The sequence below is a fragment of the Amblyraja radiata genome, chromosome 22 (genome assembly GCF_010909765.2).
Source record: "Amblyraja radiata isolate CabotCenter1 chromosome 22, sAmbRad1.1.pri, whole genome shotgun sequence".
Classification (NCBI taxonomy): domain Eukaryota; kingdom Metazoa; phylum Chordata; class Chondrichthyes; order Rajiformes; family Rajidae; genus Amblyraja; species Amblyraja radiata.
Window position 1 is genome coordinate 18,415,123 of NC_045977.1, and position 17,621 is coordinate 18,432,743.

Genomic DNA, 17,621 nt, shown 5'->3' on the forward strand with positions numbered 1-17,621 from the left:
CAAAATAATTTGTATAATCTTCAATTTCATCCCAAACCACTTGCACTATATGTGAGCCACTTTGGTAATGTGGTTAGGGCTGTAACATAGAGGAAATGTGAAAGCTAAATTACTTATAGGAAGCCTCCACAACAATACAAGGCCCAGACATTACATTTTAGTTATATTGATCAAGTGATAAATATTGTCCAAGACCCCAGAAATAATTACACCGTTCTGTTTTGCAGTTCGTATGGACAGAGAAAACAGGGATGGTGAAAAAATTAGAAGCCAGGTCACGAGTTTGAACTGAAACATTGGCTGTTTTTGCTCAGGTGCTGCAAGGCCCCTGAATGTGTCCACATGTTCATCTGCAGTTTATTAATAGCGTGAAAGTGCTTTTGAAAGAGAAATCTGTCCCCCTATCTGTTCTCTATTGAAGTACTAACCTTAATATTTTTTCAAAGTTTCTGCCGAGGAGCCTGCTACCTTCTGACAGTCACCATCCTATGAGGTGCTTTGTTTGTTGTTAAAACTGCTGGAGGATGCTTCATTTTTGTTTTGTCCCATTAGGTCACCAGAAAAAGTTTATGCTCGCCGTGAAGAAGCTGGCCGAAATCCAACGTGCTTCCAGGTATGACTCGGGCACCCTGAAGAAGAAAGCCCCACAGTCCTTGGAGATTGTTGCCATTGAGTCTCCACAGGGGGAGAATGCCGAATGCCAATCTCCCAAACTGTCCACCTTCCAAGACAGCGAACTGAGCAATGAGCTGCAAGTAGCCATGACCGGCATCGGCGAAACCAAGGACCAGAGGCAAGCGAGCAACCACGCGTCACCTGCTCCGGAAAGCACAGCGTACCACCAGCCAGGGTGTGGGCAGGAAAGCGACAGCAGCAGCGGTGGTAAGGCCAACGGTACTGTAGCAGATATGTCAGGAGCGGGGAACCGCCTGCAGGCAGCGGCACTGTCCAAAAGCCAGGAGAACCTGGTGGCTCCCACCCACCGATCCGGCTTCACCGAACACTTGGGCCACACCAAGCGGGCACACCGCCAAGGGGTACAGAGGGCCAGCGTGCCCCCGGCACCCGGGAAACAGCGGGCACCATTGTCCCATGGGCACCACCAAGCAATGGTGGCAATGTCCACCTTCACCCCTCCACAGACCACGACCAAGCCAGGGACATGTTCGTCTCAGACCCTCAACGTGCCCCATGCCACGGCCAAGGTGAAGCCCATCCCTCAGCTGCTGCAGGCCGAGAGGCCCATGTCACCCCGTTCGCCCACACACCGGGGCTTTGCCTACGTGATCCCGCAGCCGTCAGAGGCCGAATCCACAGCTATGCCGGTGGTGCCGGTCCTCCGCCTGCCGCCTCCCTCCACCCCTCAAGATGGGGGTCATCACGACCCGGGCCGGCCCAAGAAGCGGGCCCACAGCCTGAGCCGCTACGCTGTGTCGGACAGCGAGCAGGAGAAGGACGAGCTGGCCTTGCCGGACGCCGGGCCGTACGCCACCATCCAGCGGCGGGTGGCCAGGAGTCACTCGGCCCGGGCGCCGCCGGCCGCCGACTCCGGCGTCAACCGCAGCCAGTCATTCGCGCTGAGGCCCAGGAAGAAAGGGCCGCCGCCGCCTCCCCCCAAACGCTCCAGCTCCGCCATCTCGACCACTAACCTGGCCGACGACCTGTCCCGACCCGAGGAGATGGCGGTGATGCCGGTGGAGACGGTCAGCGCGGGCAGCGTCCGCTCTATCGCCGCCATGTTGGAGCTATCGTCCATCGGCGGCGGAGCGCGGGCTCTGTCCTTGCGCCGCTCCTTCAAGGCGCAGAGGTATCTGGAAGGCGGCGGCGGCGGGCCGCGGGTGGCGGTGGCGACGCCGTTAACGGCGGCAATCGCCGGTAGACGCCTGTCCCGCGACACCATCGGCCTGGACGGCGAAGTCATCAACCGCCGGAGGACCATCAGCGGCCCGGTCACCGGGCTGATCGCCGCCGTCTCGTCGCGCAGGGACCCGGCCAACATCCAGGCTTTCGCCGAGGATGGCACCCTGACCATCAAGCAGCGACCACGGCTAGCCGGCGCCGACATGGGGCAGCACGGCCAGGGCCTAATGCCGTTAGAGCTGAGGAGAAGCAGAGTCAGGCCCGGCCACGGAGGAGACTCGGCCGCCTTTCACCTCATCGAGTCGAGCACGGTGAAGAGGCGGCCGAAAGCCCGCGGAGCCGAGTCTCCTCCGCCACCTCCCCCTCCCTTCGGCACCCAGCTCCACAACGGCATGGCGGCCGCCTGCAAGAGGAGGCCCGCCTCCGACATGGCCGAAGGAGAGACCTACCCCAGCTTCCTCACCGTCGGAGACCTGCCCCGCAGGAACAGCGAGCACGGCGGGCATGCCGCCAACGGAGAGTCCCGCAGGCCCCTCAAACCCCCCGTCTCCCCCAAACCATCCATCGGGCAGCCGGCGGCCAAGCGGACCGGGCCGCCGCCCACCAGGAAGACACCTCTGCCGGGTCCTGGCCCCGCCAGTCCAGGTACAGGTAACACCATCACAGTCAAACGCGCCTTTATTTGTCTTACTTTGGCTTTAGATTTCAGCTGCAATGGCAAACTCGCCGCTGATGTCGCCTCGTCAGTGCTTTTATATCCTCCCTCTCTCCCTGGCCCGCCCATAGCCCGGCAAGGCCAATGAGAACATAAGGAGTTGTTTCCTTTGCTGGAAAATAACAGGCAGCCAGATATCTGCACAGCATGATCCCACTATCTGGAGGGTGGCCCCGGATTGATTGATAAGGGATGGATTATTGATGAATGGATTATTAAAGTCATACTGCGTGGAAACAGGCCCTTTCAGTCCAACTTGCTAACGCCGACCAATATGCCCCATTTACACCAGTCCTACATCCCTGCGCTTGGCACATATCCTTCTAAAACTGTCCTATCCATATACCTGTCCAATTGTCTCTCAAATGTTATATCCACAACCTTTGTGTAAAAAAAAGTTACTTCCCACTTTAAACTCATGTCCTCTGGTTCTCAATTCTCCTCCTCTGGGCAAAAGACACTGTACATTTACCCGATCGATTCCTCTCGTGATTTTGTATATCTCTATGAGATCACCCCTCATATTCCTGTGATCCATATTCCCAAGGATTAAAACCTTTCCCTATAGTTTAGGCCCTCGACTCCTGGCAACATCCTCATAAATCTACTCAGCACCCTTCCCAGCTTGACAACACCTTTCCTGTAACATGGTGACCAAAACTGAACAATACTCCAAATGTGGCCTCGCCAACGTCTTATACAACTGCAACACGACATCCCAACTTCTTTACTTATTACTCTGATTGATGAAGGCCAATGTGTCAAAAAAATTTGTGACCACCCTATTTACCTGTGACCACACTTTCAAGGAACTATGTACCTGCACATAGATCCCTCTGCTGTACAACACTCTCCAGCGCCCTACCATTTACTGTGTAGGTTCTGCCCTTGTTAGACATTACCTCACATTTCACTGTATGAAATTCCATCAACCATTTCTCAGCCCACCTGCCCAATCGATCAAGATACTGCTGCAATTTCTGACAACCATCTTCACTAACCACAACACCACCCACTTTAGGGTCATTGATTGATTCCTTGATCTACTTTGACTAAAAATCTCTCTCAGATTGATTGATTGAAAAAAAAACAAAATAGAAGCAGGCCCTTCAAACCACTCAGTCCATTCTGACAATTGATCATCTATTCACACTAGTTCTTTCTTAGCTCATTTTTGCACCCACTCCCTACACCATAGGGGCAACTGTACAGAGGCCAATTAACGTCTTGTAGAACACCCGTGGTCACAAGGAAAATGGGAAGAACATACAAACTTCACACAGACAGCACCCAAAGTCAGGTTGGAACCTGGGTTTACGGTGCTACAAGATAGCAGCTCTACCAGATTTGCCACTGCGCCAATTGTATTTCCTTAATGCCTTTTGGAAAAGAGAGCAGAACAGACTCACAAAGTGAATTAGGTGTCAAATTAAACTTATTTTTTATGCTTTATCTGATGGGATAAATTGCAGACTTGATTTTTTAAATCTCAAAATTTTGTAACATTGCTACTTCTAACCCATTCCTGCCTGCTCCTCACCACTCTGGGAAGTGACCATTTTTACTGAAGCAATGCTGAAACATCCAGCACTCTTCAGTCATTACTATGTTCCAGTTATTACCTACAGTTATTAAGCACTTTTACAGTCCAACTTGTATTTATATAACATCTTTCATATGCCTTGCCAGTTGCCCCACATTGCTTCACGGTCAGTGAAGTACTTTTTAGGTGTGATGATAATAGTAATGCAGGAAGCCAGAGGACCCAATTTCCACATTACGGAGTCTAACAAATATGTCATTATAACATCAAATATTGGCCTCAAAATTTGACCGCATTCGAGTGCTACATATTTCAGCATTGCTCCCATTAAGAATGGTCTCTTCCTGGAGTGAAATGCAAAAACAATCAGGTCGGTGTCATTTTGTGTCACTTTAGAGATTTGAATGGGCTTGAATCACCTGGAGAGTTTGCTTTTGTCATACCCTTGTCATACCATTCAGTTAAGCCCCATTATTGACAATCTATTCTTCAGGCCCATAAGTTCTAACCGATCTCTGATGCAGCAGAACCTTGCATCCCCCAGCCCCAGCCACGTTCTTTTCCTATTACACGGCACCTATATCATAATAAAATGTACAAGAAGCATCACAGGAATATGATAAAATAAAGGCTGACATTTATGAGTGTATGGAAATGTCAAGCCAGACCAGAATGGTAGATATTGAGGACCACTTTAAAGGAGGAGAGACTGGTAGCTCAGTTGATGACCATTAAGATACAAAATATCTATTACATTTTCAATATATATGATTCTGACTGGCAAACATTACAGACAATTGTTCTATAAACTTACTATAAATTAATTGTATGCACTGTTCTTACTCAACTGTTAACCCATTTTATTAAAAGTAAACAGGTTATTGCCCCCGTAGTTTTGAACATATTATATGCTCTTATGCAAAGTTTCACAATTGTTATAGTTAGCATGATTATATTTGTTTTGATCTCTGCAAGTTCCATACAAATTAAATTTAATGAGTTATCTCAAACCTTAATCAGTTTGAGAAGAGTTCAATATTTTGGTTCTGAGGTCGATATTTTTTTTCCCTTGTGTACTAATTACTGTCTTGTCTAGTCTTTTGCATGTTTTCTTTTCAGTCCTGAGTCTCCATGGTAACTTTCAAAAGACCTAAGATAATTACATCTCTCCCCTATAAATCTTCAACTCTCTGGAGAAGTCACGTTTTATAATTTGCAACATAAACAAGGCAATCGTTATTGTAAAAGATCTACTGAATAATTCTTCTTCAGTGCTGATTGTGTTATCTTCGCACTGTGAAATAGTGATTAAATTACTGAACGAAAAGCCCAGTACATTTGAACCATCTAAAAGCTGTAAATAAAATTGTACATAATAGAAAACATTACCACAAAGCTGATGCATTGATGTAAAACTCTAAGTCGGCCTTCAAAGAAGGAAACCTACCGTTCCCTGGTCTGTGATTGCATTTCTACATTAATACGGTTGATTTTAGTGCCTTCTTAAGTAAACTAACAAACTATTAATTTCTTGCAAATCTCTACTAGTTCATGATTGATAATGATTCATCCCACTTTCTGAGAGCAACTGGTATAAAGCAAACATAACAAAGAACAGTATAGCTCAGGAACAGGTCCACACAGAACATGATGACAGGTTAAACTAATCTCATCTGCCTGCACATGATCCATATCCTGCAATTGTCTGCATATCCATGCGCCGAACTAAAAGCCTCTTAAATGTCACCATTATGTGTCTCCACCACCACTCCGGGCAGCACATTCCAGGCACCCACCACACTATATGAAAAAAATGCTCCACACATTTCCTTTAAACTTTGCCACTCTCACCTTAAAGCTCTGCCTTCTTCTTCCTTCCTGGGAAAAAGATTCTGACTGTCTGCCCTCTCTATGCCTCTCATAATTTCAAGAGGCAAAGAGAGATTAGAAAGTCAGAACCTTTCTAACTGCCTTCTCCCCCTATTCTCGACAGAGAGAATAAATGCCCAGAATCAACAACAGAAAGGTATATTTCTCTGCTTGAAGCTGTGTTTTTTGACTCTTGGACATTCAGTTGCCTCACTAAATGTACTATTGGTGCTCTGTGGTAGAGATCAGTTCCATCAGGTATCACATGTCTAATGTCCTTCATCAAATGTGAAAGAAAAGCACAGTAACATTCATGTTGTGCGTGGATAAGCCTTACCTTCTGTCCAACATTTCTATATGGTCTATTCCCAGTATTGTCCATCGGCCGTGGTTCTGGTGTTGGTATTGTGAACATTTCTGAACTGCATTCTTATGCTGCTGCGTATCTCAGCAGATGGCCCATAGTTTGCTTATCCTAACATGGTTAGTAGCTTAGAATGTGCATAATTTCATCAGAGTGCTCAGAGTGCTCTACCGGGATGGATGACGGATACCTCCCCCTGATGGGTCACCTCCTTGAAGGTCAAACCTATCAACTGCTCCTTAAGCTAACCAAGCTGGTAAGTATAAGAACATCTGAAAACTCCAGTGCCCTCCATAATGTTTGGGACAAAGACCCATCATATATTTATTTGCCTCTGTACTCCACAATTTCAGATTTGTAATAGAAAAAATCACATGTGGTTAAAGTGCACATTGTCAGATTTTAATAAAGGCCATTTTAGTTTCACGATGTTGAAATTACAGCTGTGTTTATACATAGTCCCCCCCCCCCCCCCATTTCTGGGCACCATAATGTTTGATCCACAGCAATGTCATGTAAATTAAAGTAGTCATGTTTAGTATTTTGTTGCATACCCTTTGCATGCTGCTTGAAGTCTGTGATTCATGGACATCACCAGTTGCTGGGTGTCTTCTCTGATGATGCTCTGCCAAGCCTGTATTACAGCCATCTTTAGCTTATGCTTGTTTTGGGGGCTATCCTCTTCAGCTTTCTCTTCAGCATATAAAAGGCATGCTCAATTGGATTCAGATCGGATGATTGACTTGGCCACTCAAGAATTGAACATTTTTAGCTTTGAAAAACTCCTTTGTTGCTTTAGCAGTATGTTTGGAATCATTGTCTTGCTGTAGAATGAACCGCCGGTCAATGAGTTTTGAGGCATATGTTTGAACTTGAGCAGATAGGATGTGTCTATACACTTCAGAATTCATTATGCTACCACCATCAGCAGTTGTATCATCAATGAAGATAAGTGAGCCAGTACCTTCAGCAGCCATACCTTCCCAGGCCATAACACTCCCACCACCGTGTTTCACAGATGAGGTGGTATGCTTTGGATCTTGGGCAGTTCCTTCACTCCTCCATAGTTTGCTCTTGCCACCACTCTGATATAAGTTAATCTTCGTCTCATCTGTCCACGAGACCTTTTTCCAGAACTGTGGTTGCTCTTTTAAGTACCATGGAAAACGTAACCTGGCCATTTATTTTTGCAGCTAACCAGTGGTTTGCATCTTGCAGTGTAGCCTCTGTATTTCTGTTCATGAAGTCTACTGCGGACAGTGGTCATTGACAAATCCGCACCTGACTCCTGAGGAGTGTTTCTGATCTGTCGGACAGTAGTTTGGAGATGTTTCTTTATTATAGAGAGAATTTGTCTGTCATCAGCTGTGGAGGTCTTCCTTGGCCTGCCAGTCCCTTTGCGATTAGTAGGCTCACCAGTGCTCTCTTTCTTCTTAATGATGTTCCAAACAGTTGATTTTGGTAAACCTAAGGTTTGGCTGATGTCTCTAACAATGTTATTCTCGTTTCTCAGTCTCATGACTTTCATTGACACAACTTTGGTCCTCATGTTGATAAACAGCAATAAAAGTTTCCAAAGGTGATGGACAGACTGGAGGAAAGACTAGGTGCTGAGAGCTCTCTTATACCTGCATTAAGGAGGCATTTACACCTGAGCAATTACAAACACCTGTGAAGCCATGTGTCCCAAACATTATGATGCCCTGAAATGGTGGAACTATGTATAAACACAGCTGTAATTTCTACATGGTGAAACCAAAATGTGTAAAAATACCCTTTAATAAAATCTGACAATGTGTGCTTTAACCACATGTGATGTTTTTATATTACACATCTCAAATTGTGGAGTACAGAGGCAAATAAATAAATGATGGGTCTTTGTCCCAAACATTATGGAGGGCACTGTATATAGAGTGCTCACAGCATAATCACAAGTAGCATGGTGGTGGCACGGCGGCACACTGGTAGAGTGGCTGCCTTATAGCCATAGAAATGCGGGTTCCATCCTGACTACGGGGGCTATCTGTACGAAGTTTGTACTTTCTCCCCCTGACCTGCGAGGGTTTTCTCCGGGAAGTCCGATTTCCTCCCACACTCCAAAGACATGCAGGTTTGTAGTTTAATTGGCTTGGTATTCAGATTCAGATTAAAGTTGAATCTGAATCTGAATCTGTATAATTGTAAATCATCTCTAGTGTGTGTAGGATAGTACTGTGCGGGGATTACTGGTCAGTGCGGACTCGGTGTCCGAAGGGCCTGTTACCGTACTGTATCTCTAAACTAAGCTAAACTTATCCAAACTAAACTAAAGTGATAAACAGTGTACTTGCACATTTTAGGATTTTTAAAATCACATATATAGTTTAGTCTAGAGATACAGTGCGGAAACAGGCCCTTTGGCCCACCGGGTCTGCGCCGACCAGCGATCCCCACACCTTAACACTATCCTACACCCACTAGGGACAATTTTTACATTTACCAAGCCAATTAACCTACAAACCTGTACGCCTTTGGAGTGTGGGAGGAAACCGAAGATCTCGGAGAAAACCCACGCAGGTCACGGGGCGAACGTACAAACTCCGTACAGACAGCACCCGTAGTCGGGATCGAATCCGGGTCTCCGGCGCTGCATTCGCTGTAAGGCAGCAACTCTACCGCTGCGCCACCGTGACCGCTCTTAATATATTGATAGGGCTTTTATATTAATTCAGAACTTTTAATTGACAAATACAATAGGTACTCTTGTTTTAAGGAAATGGAATCTTGATATAATGGGGAATTTATACGGTACTTCTGACTATCTCTAGAAATCCTAAAGCATTTTAGCCAATGGAGTAGATTTTTACTGTTTAAGACTGCTAGCCTTAATGCATGTAGGATGGCTTCTGCATTGCTAAATTTTGTATCAAATATTATCTACAAGGAGAGATCTCATTTTATCTTGACCATGCTTGAATGCAATCTGTATAACTCTAGCTATTATTAACACAATTTTCCTATCCCTCTTCATTTCAGAGGTAAAGCGTGCACCTCCACCTGTTTCCCCTAAACCGATTCTACCTCCCCCTCTTACCCCACCAAAGCCCATCAAGCCCCATACTATTCTTCAGTCACTGAGCGCTGGTCCCACCCCAGTCCCTTCTCCCGCCAAGCAACCAACCATCAAGGCAGCAAGTACACCAGCATCCCTTTGCTCAAGCCCAGCTAAACCCATTGCTGCGGGTCCGCCACACCAGGTTCCAGTCAAACCGCCAAGGTCTTCGATATCTGGGCCATCCATAGAGATAGCCACGACAGATGTAGCACAAATGAAACTCGAGGAAACCAGTGCATCGCTGGCAGCTGCTTTACAAGCCGTGGAAGAGAAAATTAAACACGACGAGGGGCAGGAGCAAGAGTAAGTTTGTTGATTTAGTTACACTCTGTTCGATGAGCATGTTGAGGTTGACTGGACTTTCTGTAGCTCAAAATGGGGAAGACATAATCCTTAGACACAAGGAACTGCAGATACTGGTTTATACAGAAAGTTCTGGAGTAACTCAGGCAGCATCTCTGGAGAATATGGATAGGTTACGTTTCTGGTCGGGACCCTTCTTCTGAGATATTCCTTTGTTTTTGTAAAATTCCCTAATGAAAGCATGTTGAGCAGAGCCAATGGAGCTTCTAATAGCCACAGACAACAGACTGCACATTACTTCCATTTATCTATACAGTACATTTAGCACAGCAGTAATGTTCCATTGCACTTCATACGAATGCTATCAAACAAAGAAAATCATGCCAAGCTACATTGAGATGATAAAAAAGGTCAAATGGGTATATATATATTTCTCATAGCAACTTAAAAGAGGAATGAAAGATGCCAAGTAGAGGCAGACTCTCCGTTTAGGTTTAGGTTTCTTATTATCATGTGTACCGAGGTACAGTGAAAACCTTTGCTTTGCAATACTATCCAAACAGATCAGGTATACCATACATAAATACAATCATATCAAGTACAATGCATAGGGCAAAGAGGAAGATACAGAATATAGAGGAGAGCAGAATATAGTTCTCAGCATTGTAGCGCATCAGTTTCATAAACAAGGTCCCACGTCCACAATGGGATGGAGGTGAATCAGCCAGTCCCCTAGATAATGGAAGGACCATTCAAAAGCCTGATAACAGAGAGGATATAAACTGTTTCTGAGTTTAGTGGTATGTTCTTTCAAAGTTCTGTACCTTCTGCTGGATGGGAGCAGGAGAAGAAGGAATGACTGGGGTGGGACAAATCTTTGATTATGGTGGCTGGTTATCCAAGGCAGCCTGATGTATAGATGGAAACAGTGGTGGGAAGTTTGGTCTGTGTGGTGGACTGGGCTACTTCTACAACTCTCTGCAACTTCTTGCAATCTTGGGCAGAGCTGTTCTTAAACCACCGGTGATGTAACCTGACAATGCATGAATGAATGAATGAACGAATGAATGAATGAATGAATGAATGAATGAATGAATTGATTCTCTTATTACTTCATTATCACATGTGGCATGTCGCAGTGAGATTCTTTGTTTTGCATACCGTACACAAAGTATGCAAAGAGTCGCCACCTTTAGGTTGCCGACAATATGCTTCAGATGGCGCATCTGTAGAAGTTTGTAAGAGTCATTGGAGATATGCCGAATTTCCTCAGTTTCCTCAGAAAGTAGAAGCATTGTTGTGCCTTCTTAACTGTCTTCAAATGAAGTAAATGTATATATATTACACACATATATGCAGCAGAAATTGGCTGCTTTGATAATTAGGCTTTCTGATTAAGTTTGAAGTGAAGCTTGCAATGTACTTTCTCTCGCCAGGCCGGCCACTGAGGTTAAGAGCACAGGCAGCATTCTGGACGACATCGGCAGTATGTTTGATGATTTGGCAGATCAACTGGACGCCATGTTGGAATGAAGGAAGGGAAGAAAGATGGCAGGAAAACCTCAGGACTCAATGTGGGCACAATGATCTTTGAAATCCTACCCAGACCAGTCTTGGACACAATCTCCCTTCCTGAACCCATTTGATTTTGTTTTGGTTTGCACAATTCACCAAACAATGGAAGTTTATATTACCTCAGGATCTTACCGCGTGAAGATCTGTGAATTCACTGATATCATCTTTGAAGGAAAACAAGGTTTCAAGATTTGGATATGAAATTGAAGCAGAGATGTGAGGTTCAACTGTTTTAATATTGATCTCGCAAACGTGAAAATGTTTAAACTTCTAAAGTTACGGTTCAAAAAGAGTGTTAATGCAAACTATAGTATATGTACACTGTATAGACGAGAAATAAGATAGGTTTGTAAAACATCCATCGCAGCCAATGACAACTTAAACAAGTCCGCAATGACTTGGTTGAATTGTGATTTTACATTTCAAGTTGGGGTTTTTTCCCTTTGGGTGAAAGGCCAGTGAGAGAAACAGCTGGGATTTAAAATGACATGTTTATGATACTTATTCATTGATAGTTATGCATTGGTAGTATAGTGGTTCAATAATTATACAACATTTGATTGGAGGCAAAAGTTCCCATCCCACCACAGAACCTTGGGTTTAGATGTAACTAAATAAATCTAGAATAAAATGCTAATATAAATGGTGATCATTAAACTATCCGATTGTAATAAAATTCATCTGGTCCACATAGGCCATCCTAATCAGGCCTATGTGTTACTCCAGCCTAACATCAATGTGAGACCCAAAATGTCACGTATTCCTTTTATTCGGAGATGCTGCCTGACCTGCTGAGTTACTCTAGCATTTTGTGTCTATCTTCGGTGTAAACCAGCATCTGCAGTTCCTCCCTACACATCAATGTGATGACCCACTTGATCATCCACTTAATGGCCCAGCAACGCATTCAGGTCAGGGACAGCTAGGGATGGGCAATCAATGTTGGTCATGCCACCTATGCCAATGAATAAATGAATAAATAACACATTGTTAGCTTTGTCAGTTAAATGGCATAAAGTGCAAAAGAGAGCAATCTGCAGCTTCCGCGATGAGAAGACCTGAGTTAAGACTTTCAGAGTTTTTGTGAGATTTGACGTGGGTGATTGAGTGATTTGTGACAGAAATACAAGCATTTCTACTTTGCTTTTTATAGTCTTGGGCCATCACAAAGTGCTCTACAACCAATGGAATGATCTTTGAAGCCTAGTCACTGCTGTAATGTGGGAAATGGTTTTTATAGAGACATTTGATGAAGGATTAACATTATTGGTTAGGATGAAATTATGTTTGAGAGTTAGAGAGCTGCCTTGAATGATTAATTGATAAGTACTGCACCCATGACAGTACCTGATTTGATATTTGTTTCTGGATTTGGAAGCTACATTCATCTAGCTTAGAGCGCCCAGAAAAAGGGTCTATTTGGTCAGATTGCCTGTTCCTGGTCTCTATTCAATAACTCCTATCAGCAAATCCCCTTGCAGTAACCTTGAAGTCACATTCAGTGTTAACCATCAGCCCTGCCAAAGTTGATTACTTGTGCCATTCACTTTCTGTGGTCACATATGGTCAATGGTTGTTTAGCTGAATGGCAGAGAATATTTGAAGAGAGGTCACGGTTAGCATGGTGGCGCAGCGGTAGAGTTGCTGCTTTACAGCACCAGAGACCCGGGTTTGGTCCTGACTAGGATGCTGTCCGTATGGAGTTTGTATGTTCTCAACGTGACCTGCGTGGGTTTTCTCCGGGTGCTCCGCTTTCCTCCCACACTCTAAAAACGTACAGGTTTGTAGGCTAATTGGCTTGGTAAAATTGTAAATTGTTCCAAGTGTGTGTAGGGTAGTGTTGGTGTCCAGGTATCGCTGGTCGGCATGGACTCAGTGGGCCGAAGGTCCTGTTTTCGCACCGTATCTCTAAAGACTAAACCAAAAGTCAGAGAGCAGCACCTTCTCGAAGAAAATCACAACTCAAAACATACAGATCAATAAATAGAAAACAGCAGCTCTCATATAAATACTGCCCAAACATGAGAAACTTACATTTATATAACACCTTTCAAAGAATTGGGTCATCCCGAAGCATGTCACAGCGATTGAAATACTTCTGGAGAATGGTTACGGTTATCATGGCAATCAATGTGCATTCAGCAAGACCTACAAACAGCAATATGAAATGATCAGATGATTAAATTATTGGCCATGATGTTAAGGGCGAACCTCTGTTCTTGTTCAAAATTTTACCTTGAGTTTTACCTATGTAATTGTACCTATGAGTGTCACTGGCAAGCTTGGAATTTATTGAGGAGATGGAGGCAAGCCATCACAATCTGTGTGATGAACATAAGAATTTGAAGCAGGAGTAGGCCATATAATGTTCCACTGCGCTGTTGAACAGGTGGAGATTTATTGCCATGCATGTGCAAAGTACTTTAACAGGCAGCAGAATCGAATTAAGAAAGAGCTTAAGAACATACAACATAGAAAAGTACAGCCAACAATATCAGTGCCGAACATGATGCCAAGTGAAACTAATCTCCTCAGCCTGTACATGATACATATCCTTCAATTCCTTGCATCAATATAACACCTATTTCTTCCTCAGAATATTCAAAAGTGCTTTAAAGCCAACTAATTCTGTTTGAAATACAGCATAATGTAGATAACAAGGCAGCCAAGTTTTTTGATAACAATATTTCCGAAGCATCAGTGACATAAATGAACAGGTAAACATACTTTTATTTGAAGAACAAATATTGGCCAGAATTATCAAGAGATGTTTCCATGTTTTGTTCCAGATAATGCCATGAGATCTTTTACAAACATCCAAGATGGCAGGCAGCTTCTGAGGGTAGCATCTCATCAGAGAGATGGCACTTCAGACAGTGCGGTGTGCCCTCAGTACTACAGTGGGGTTGTCAGCCTAGATTATATCCTCCAGTCTGTAGAGCGGGATTGAGGCAGTGGTTTTGCAGATAGAGAAGTATAGGTGCTGCTGTTTACCCATGGATGATGCATTGAAAACAACGACCAGCTAATCTGTTTTAGTGATGCTTATTGAGAGATAGATATTGGACAGAACACTGGGGGGAATGACCCTGCTCTACCCGTTACAGTGGCGCGTCTGTAGAGTTTCTGCCTTACGACGCTAGAGACCCAGGTTCAATCCTGACTACAAGTGCTGTCTGTACGGAGCTTGAACCATTTCCCCGTGACCGCGTAGGTGTTCTCTAAGTGCTTTGGTTCCCTCCCACACTCTAAAGACGTACGGATTTGTAGGTTAATTGGCTTCGGTAGCATTGTAAAAAATGTCCCAAATGTGTAGAAGAGCATTAGTGGATGGGGATAGCTGGTTGGAGCGGACGTGGTGGTCCGAAGAACCTGTTTCAGCATTGTATCTCAAAAGTCTAAGTAGTGCCGTGGAATCCACGAGAGAGCAGAAAAGCCTTACGTTTAAAGGATATAATTTCCAACGATTCAGAACACCCTCACTACCGTTGTGGGAATATGTCAGCTGAGTGGATTTCTCCTTCAAATGTATCCACGGAGTATAATGACTTTCTCTGGGCCTAGATTCCATGCCCAAAATGGTTTGTTGAACACTCTTACTGCTCGCTGACTTCTTTAAAGCTGATTCAGGACCGCAGGGCTCACTGTGGAACGCAGATTATTCGTCAATGTTGGCAACAAAGGTTTGCAGGCTCCATCACTGCCAGGGAAGCTGTATTGCCAAAGTTTCAATTGGTTTTGGTTTGCCAAGGCAGAAGATATGAGGCCATCCTTTCTCCATCAATAGTACACTATGTTTTTTTTGGGGGGGGAAAATATTTAACTGGTTGTTTTCAGTAAATTCAAATCGTATACTGGATGGGCATTTATGATTTTAAAACTGTTATTCAATATATATATATAAAGTTATTAGATTCACCAAGTCAACTAAAGACATTGATATATAAATAATTCATTCCAAAAAAAAAGGTGCTTATGTTATATTTTAGTCTGTCTTTGCCAAGAACCCTTATTGCACAGATTCCAAAAGTCCAAGGCCCAAGAGAACTGAGGAACACACAGTATTTTTACCAACTCTACTTAGGTACATGTGACAATAAATTACCATTGAACATAACGTATTACTGCAGGAGCTACCAATGAGATGCCTTTGGTAGAAATAACTCTTCATTAATCTGTAAAATCAGACTAGCAAGAAAATGAAGCGAAACTCAAAAGAAAGGCCCGTCACTCTCTGCTTTTCCCTACGTTCTACATTTCACGTTCTCTACGTTCACATTCTGATCTCTTGCTAATTAGACATTTCAAATAATATGACAGGTTAAACCAGAGTCACACAAGGCTTGTCACCTAGTGCTTTTCTACTGCTTTCAACACGTTTACGGCTCAGATGTACCAAGTGAACGTGCCCTTAAAATTAAATCATTTGCCTTCATCTTATCGGTTGAGATTATCAAGTTAACTTTCCATATGAACTGAATGGGCTTAGAGGAGTTGCCTGGTCTGTTTTCACACCATGTGGTTCATGCAGTGGAGACGATGAATGATGCAAAAGTACTGACGGAGCAGTGCGGACTCAGTTATTTCCATTCTCCACCTTAAAGTGTTAAGTACAAGCAGAACGTATTCTATATATAAATCCCAGGTTGGGACGTAGGCTCAAAGATCCCAAAGGGCTTTCGCACAGGTTCTTAGTTGCACCGGCTGGTTGGGCTATGTTGGAAGTGTAAAGATTTGCAGCCAGATACGCCAGTTCCGGATGTGCATCTTCTGCCTCCCTGTGGCAAGAATAACACATTACAATAGAAAATAAATCCATATCCATAAAAATAAAAATATAAGCACGTAAACGTGTGCACAATAGATGATATAAAGTGAATTGGTGGGCTTTCTGAAAATCCACATCACTTTCCTCTTAAGATAAAAAAACAAGAAATATTTAAAATATTTGTGAACGCTGCTGTTCATAGTTGAGAGATTTTACTGACCCAAAATTCTATATTAAATTATATATTAAAATTTACTCTAGCACAAGCTGAAAATAACACTCCTGTAAAATTCTACTTTATTTTGAAGCCATTTTAAATAAAATATATATAAATGATGTTTTTAAATTGTCATTATAATTTTGTTGATTATTTTTCTTTTGGTGTTTTTAATGTTGAAGCAGAACATTGTATGCATTTTTTTAAATGAACAATGACGTGCCTTGTTTACGTTGAAGATTTATTTTGTTAATTACTTTATGATATTGAGTTGTATTTCAATTTTAGTTGTATGGGTGTTCGGGTAGAACACTCCTGCTGTAATAACAAATGTACAAACCGTGTATAAAATCTGGGGTAATGCCTGAATTACAATGAATGCGTCTGCCTGTGGTTTGAAAAAAAGTGTCAATTGTAATTCTCGGACTTAAGCTATTAATTGTCTTATATTGTGTCCAATGACCCAGTGTGTTTGTCAAAGTTTTGAAATTTCTTCAAAGCCTGAAAAATTGCCGATGTAAATTGTAAAAAAAAGTAACAAAAAATTTAGAAATCCCATAAAAAGTTGTATGACTGTTATATTTTTATTAAGTTATGAAACTGTATTGTATTTCCATTATGTAAAGCTATGCATCTTGACGCTTCATGCTATCCGTGTGCTACTGAAAGTGATTAATGTCGTTGGGTGTGTCGTGATGTTCGAAGAGGATTCCATTTCTTGTCAGTCTTACCTGCAAGAAGCAACTTCGATCTTACAGAAAGTTAAATGGAGAGACATTTGTCCACTCAATGTGTTCCGGGAACCTGGTTTATTTTTATCTTGTAAAAAAAAGGGACTATGTTTTTAATGGATTTCCTCAAGTGGGCTGGTTGCAAAATATGTTCGTCCTGTGGACTCTGCCAATGACTGTATCATTACCATCATGACAGGCATGTGGCAGTGTTGTGCTTGACTGATTGCATTTACTGCCATTGGCTCTAAATAAATGTTAAAAGGGCACTCTGTCTAACTTTCTCCCTTCATTTAAAAAAAAAAAATTCACAAAGATATATGCCTTAGATTGAATGCAGCAAAGATTGACTCCTTATAATGAGGTGGTAGTCCTGTTAAGAGATTGTTTAAGTTTGGCCTACGTTGATATTTCAAAGAATGAGAAGTGAACTAATCAAGATGTACAAAATTCTGTGCAGGATTGACAGGGTAAATGCCCAGATGCTGTTTCCTCTGGCGACAGGGGCAGCACAGTGGTGCAGCAGTAGAGCCGCTGCCTTACAGTAAGTTACAGTTTGTAAGTTCTACCTGTGACCGCATG

General features: G+C 43.2%; 1 protein-coding gene across 9 annotated transcripts in view; it reads left to right on the forward strand.

The window, feature by feature from the left end:
• caskin1 (CASK interacting protein 1) overlaps nucleotides 1-12,661 on the forward strand; it is a 398,894-nt gene extending 386,233 nt beyond the window's left edge. For 6 of the 9 annotated variants that reach the window (XM_033040506.1, XM_033040509.1, XM_033040508.1 and 3 more), the window contains 3 exons: nucleotides 553-2,511; nucleotides 9,367-9,748; nucleotides 11,185-12,661. In XM_033040506.1, coding sequence (XP_032896397.1) covers nucleotides 553-2,511; nucleotides 9,367-9,748; nucleotides 11,185-11,281 — 2,438 coding nt within the window. In that variant the 3' untranslated portion in view covers nucleotides 11,282-12,661. The remainder of the gene's footprint in view (nucleotides 1-552; nucleotides 2,512-9,366; nucleotides 9,749-11,184) is intronic. The other 3 variants (XM_033040507.1, XM_033040514.1, XM_033040513.1) reach the window with 1 other exon arrangement.
• The last annotated feature ends 4,960 nt before the right edge of the window (nucleotides 12,662-17,621 follow it).